Source organism: Aptenodytes forsteri, unplaced genomic scaffold (assembly GCF_000699145.1).
Source record: "Aptenodytes forsteri isolate BGI_AS27 unplaced genomic scaffold, ASM69914v1 Scaffold54, whole genome shotgun sequence".
Lineage (NCBI taxonomy): Eukaryota > Metazoa > Chordata > Aves > Sphenisciformes > Spheniscidae > Aptenodytes > Aptenodytes forsteri.
Window position 1 is genome coordinate 4,799,961 of NW_008796044.1, and position 5,907 is coordinate 4,805,867.

The 5,907-nt window shown below is 36.5% G+C and overlaps 1 protein-coding gene across 1 annotated transcript; it reads left to right on the top strand.

The window, feature by feature from the left end:
• Nucleotides 1-733: 733 nt before the first annotated feature.
• NUDCD2 (NudC domain containing 2) lies at nt 734-5,192 on the top strand (the record flags this gene model as incomplete). Its single annotated transcript, XM_009285984.1, has 3 exons — nt 734-788; nt 2,058-2,209; nt 3,178-5,192. Coding segments are annotated over 3 exons (291 nt in total), but the record flags the coding sequence as incomplete, so codon positions are not given.
• Between the last annotated feature and the right edge of the window lie 715 nt (nt 5,193-5,907).

Below are 5,907 nucleotides of genomic sequence, written 5' to 3' on the forward strand. Positions count from 1 at the left end.
CGCTGCCGGCGCGGAGGGTCTCGGGGCGCCGGCGGCTGCAGGGAGCTCCGCTGCCTCCCGAGGGGATTAAAATACCTCTCTGCCGGGTCGCGCTTTTGGTTTGGGGTTTGTTGGGGGTTTTGTCCTTCTTTAAATGTCTAGATTTTGATAAATTAAAAGAGAAACTTAACAAACAGTTCTGTCGAACTGCACGATCTTTTAAAGACGACAGGAAAAATAAAAGACAACCAGCTCACGTGGATTTGCATTCTTCTTTTGTAGTGATTTGGGCAGTGTTTAAGTGCGTAGCTTCGATCACTGCTGAAAGCCAAAAAAACAGATCAAAAGCGGATCTGCTTTCACATTGGTAACGAACAACTCTTCGTAGCATAACGTGTAGCCATTGCACCATAGCTGTACGTTACCCGTGGCAGAAACGCTGGCATTTCCATGGCAAGTCTATTAAAAATGGCATCACCGTCTGAGAAACACAACTCCTTTCAATGAATTGAGATACTGAAACAGTGACAGGTATTTTTACCGTATTAAATGCTTCATTTAAAAAAAAAAAAAAAAAGGTGTGTAAGAAAAAATAATTCTTTGATCGTCTGTGTGCAAGTCTATATTACTGGGCAAGATCATCCTATTCATTTTCAGCAGAAAACAAGAAGGTAAATTGGGAGTAAAACTTCACAATTCAATATGAACGGGATACTGAATGGATTTTCCTGTTTTGTAATATTGTACGTGTCTTTTGCAGGGTAAACTTTTTGACTCTACAATAACTGATGAAGGAACATGGACGTTAGGTAATAACCTACATCTGCAATGACATTGTGAGGGCAGTAGAACTTCTCAAAATATGCTGCAGATTTACCCCCTTTTTTTTAATGGAAAAGATTACTTTCTTCTCTGTACATAGCTTTGTAAAAAAGATTGTTATTGCCAGACTAAGGAACTGAGGTGGTACAAAAGCCCTAGAGATTAAGGTTAACGGGAAAATGCCGTATCTTGGAAGGCAGTAGTCGATGGATCACAAACACTTCCATATAGTGAGAAGTTTTTGGCAAACCCTCGTTAAAGCTAGACGATTACAGTAGAGTTATGTGGTCTGCGCCTCCCCATAATTGTTACTTTTCTTGTCTTTTGTCCTTCTTTTATGCATTATGTTTTTGGGATGGGTGACAAAACCTACAGTCCAAGAGAATCAAAATGCAATCTAAAAATCACACTAAGGTACCTACAGATAACGAGCAAAAAAAGCTTCTCTGTTCATTACTTCATAAATATTGTAAAGTGTTCAGAATATTTTGGGCTTTGGCAATCACATTTGTGGGCTGTGCCTCTCACTTAATGTTTTCTTGTCATGGTTTTTGTTTTCCATTCAATATTTATTCTAAATATTGTTAAATAATTTAGTTACTTAAACACGGAAACTAGAAGTGTAAACAAACATTGTGAAGTGAAGCCTACTCTTTTCCAGTATGTGAATAGTCTTCAAAATACACTTTGTAATGCTGTATTTACTCAATTAAGTAGAACTAAACATCCTACATGTTAACTTTGAAATGTACTTCCAATATATTGTCTATAAGCATACTGTCTGTGTTTAAATAAATTCATTATACCTCCATATGTCGCTAAAACTTAGTTCCGGCTTTTATTGGTAATAACTCTCTGTAAAGCCTGACCTCAAATCCTTCATTATTGCCTTAGCTGAGCTGTATATATTAATAGATTACATCTTTTCTCTGTTGTGAACCTCACTAAAAGGATAGTTTATGTTTGCAACAGAAGTACTTACGAACTGTGTTTAATCCCTTAAAATAGCTTCAGCATTTTTACAGGCCAGAAAGGGGAGAGGTGGCTGTATAGGCTATCTTGGCTTCAGCCTTTCTGTTTCTTGTTAATGTTTGTTTATTTATCGATAACCCTGTTGGCATTGGCGTTAAGAATTTAAATTACTTCATCAAAAAAATCCTGTGCTTGTTAATGGTGAATTCACCAAACCAACAAAAAAGACTAGCACATAGGACTGAGTTTAATGGTTGTTTTATGTGTCTGTTTTCATTCGACAGAAGACAGGAAGCTGATACGAATTGTTCTAATGAAGACAAATCGAGATGCTGGAAATTGTTGGACGTCTCTGTTAGAAAATGAATACGCTGCTGATCCTTGGGTACAGGACCAGATGCAAAGGAAACTTACACTGGAGCGATTCCAAAGAGAGGCAAGTTAAAGGACCATAATTACTCCTTATATTTTATGTTTGCACACGGAGGTTATGGCCATGAAAGCTGAGCAAAATTGTTCTGCTGTCCAGTGCCATGGAAACATATACTGTAGTTTAATATATATATATGTAGAATGCTCACGAAGTTTTATCAGTGTACTTTCAAGAGCTTATTCTGTCTGTAGTCTGCCTGAAGGTTTTGTGAGAAGTCAAGATGAGTTTGGGGCGGGTATTGCTAGTTTAGGGTTTGTTGCATAATACTAACAACTTTTCACTTAAGTTAGGCTACACGCAATTTCTATTACTATCTGGAATTATGACATGGCCATATTGTCAACAAACTTCTAACACCAAGCTCTATTGAATATGTTTGTTTATAACATCACACGATGTAGAATAGTTACCTGGAAAACATTTTCCTTGCCCTTTTACTGAATTTGCTTAAATTGTTTTGCTACACCTTTAGCATGCAACTATTCCTATGCAAGTCTGCAGAGTTGTAGAATTACAACTTATTACTTAACAGCTGAATCAGCACGCTACATACTGCAACAAAGAACATCATTTTTATGAAACTTGTTATCCAGCATGGCAGGTACTTATATTTTCAAATAGTAATTTCAAGGGTCACCAGAAGCCAGAAGTTTTTCTTAAACTTTCCTTAATATTTCTTTACTGGGAGATCTAACTGCTTGCCAAATTGAGATCAGCATTACAAAGTCACTTCAGCAGTAGGCAACCAAACTATGACAATTTAAGGTTTATTTGTTGATGCGTTTTCCAAGAATTTTAGTGCCGTGACAAATGGATGACAAGTTGATGGTTATATGTCCTTGTTAGAATGGCAGAATATTAACAGAAACAGTTTTGGGCTCTTTGTTTGTTGATTGATTGGGGTTTTTTTTTAACAAAAAAACCATTTTAATTAAGAATTATCTATTCAACTTTTCTCTTGCCTCCATCAGAACCCTGGATTTGACTTCAGCGGGGCAGAAATTTCTGGAAATTACAGTAAAGGAGGACCAGACTTTTCTAGTCTTGAAAAGTAAACTGTTTTTTATCTGTGTTCCTTGAGAGGAATTACACATTACACTTACAGATTGGAATAATGTAACTGGTGAAGACTTCAGTGACCTCTTCAGCAGATTGTTGTCAAGTAATTACTTCAGTGAAGAGAAAGAAGATGTCTTCCAGTAGAATGAAGACAAAGTGTTACCAGCTGATTTATAAGCTGTGATAACTTTCCAATACTAAGGGACAAACTATAGAGAAAGGTGTACACTAAAAAGTAACACCTTTAAGCGGAATGTTGCTTTTGGTGTTTTGTTTGGGATTTTGTTTTTCAGAAACACCATAGTAAACCAGTCAGTTATAAATCTACCACTTGTCTTTATGCAAGAATATCTTATTCACCTTTGAAGAATAAATCTTATAAGCAAGATATTTAATGTTTTTTCTTAACTTGCAACAGGAAGGGTATTAGGATGGCTACAGTTACACTTTCCCTCTGTAGCAGCCCTCTGAGAACTCATAAATGTCTCTCTAAAACAGTGTTTTAAATAAAGAAACCACTGCACCCTGCCTCAAATAAGGTTTTACAATCCACTGTGCTGTCAAATATAGCACTAATGATTAATACTTGCTACCAGGTAAGCGATACTAGAAAACTGAAAGGTCAGGTGAAAGTCTGGATATAAATAATTTTATGTGTTAATGTAACATAGCCTTTCAGTATAAATATTTAAGATTTTGAAAGTAAGAGAATATAATGGCTTTTGAAAGGAATGTGAAGTCCCTAAGTAGGAAATGGTATCTTGCATCTATTCATTACCAACATACAGCACAAGTTGTTGATAATCTATCTAAGAAGCTCTAGATTTTTGTAGATAGCTTTAAATTTAATAGCCACATTTTAAACTCAGCTATTGCATGATGTAATATTTTGCATGTGTCAAATATTTATCAGGAATTTTCTACTCATTGTTAAGGATGCAGCTGAGAAGCACTCCAACCACAGCATTATACAGGATGAGTGCTGTGTCAAACAGACTAACAGAGGAAGAAAACGATTGCCAAATCCTATTGTATTCTGAACTCTGAAACTACCACCTATACTTCAGTCCTAAGCAGAAGTCTCACTGAAGAAAAATTGCCGGCAGCTGTCCATCATACTGCTGAGCCTTATTTCTAAAATTGCATCATTTCAGTTGGCACACGGCAAAAATGAAGCAATAGTTGAGGAAGAATGCTTTTGTTGCAAGATATCCAATGCTTTCTTGTATGAGCAAGCAAGCATTAATACTCCTGAAATAATCAACTGTGCTCCTTCTACCCATGTCATCTTTACAGAATGTAAAGTAAGTTCATACACTGTGCTTGGGTTTTAGAGAACTGGCCTTACTATACGAAGGAAAGTAGTGTGGTATCAAATGCTGATTTATGGCTATGAAGTTTTGTATCTTCACCGTGATCCTAGCATAGAAGGTGGATGGTACAGTTAAGAAACAAAGGAGACTGCTGCAAAAGCAACTGAAGACAGAGGGAAGATAGAAAACAGTTAATGTTGCATCAAAATGCTGAAGTACTATCCAGTGAAATAGTATTTTTTGTTACAGTAGTTAGTTTGCACAGGACGGTTTTGTATGTCTTTTGCTTACAGCCAAAGTTTAGAATAGCATCTGACAATTCGGTGCATGAACTTACATTTACTATATGCACTTTCAAAGCTAAACTTTATTCCCGTGTTTTCTGCTTTATGAAGTAGCATGAGAGTCATCCTATAGCCAAATCCAAGGCTGCTGTCAAGGCAAGAGGACAACTGTGAAGTATGTATTCGGGCGTCATGGCTCTGAATTGTTTTTAAGAGGAAAGGTTTGAACTACTTGGTTAGCTACTTCTATCATCTACTGTAAGTTACAGACCTCCAATTCTGGAAGAATCTAGGTGAAAATAAAAAGATATTGATGCTATGACTTTCCTTAATCAGTATCTACTCAGTTCTCACTCTGTACTTTTAACAAATGGTGGTTTGTGTTCCATCTCACAACAGTTTCACTGGGATTCAATCCCTCGCTTCTTAAACAAATAGTAACAGGTATTTGACAGACGCATAAATTTGGGTATGTAATACAGCATCCAGATAAACCCACTCCATAAGAAATAATCCTGTGCATTTATTCAGAGTGCTACTCTGCTATGTAAATGGGTGGAGGACAGTCTACTGGCATTTTTTCATGCATCTGGTTCAACATCAGCACAGAGTAATGCCACAGCATTGTTTTCTTTATCAAAAGGACCACAGCCGCTCTGACTCATTGTTAGGCACAGAAATGTATAGCTAAACTCATACCTAGTCAAACTGGGATGGTCAGATCAGTGCAAATTCTAATCCCAAGATTAGAAATCTGAGTTCCAGATTATCTTAAGCAAGCACCATCTGTGTATTTACTGCAATGTATAGAAACAGGTGATATGTACTATTAGATAAATAATGGAAGAGGGTTGAAGTCAAATTTGAACAGTCTAAGCTACTTAAGTCAGTCTTTTCAATCTTGACACTTTTATATCTCAAAGGATTTAGAGTAATCGTGTGCCAAGTTGAAATAATTTAATCAAGAACCTTGAGTTTTTCCTGTTGGTTCTATAGCCTTTCCCATGCAGCCTTAACCTCTGCAAAAAAAAAAAAAAAAAAAAAA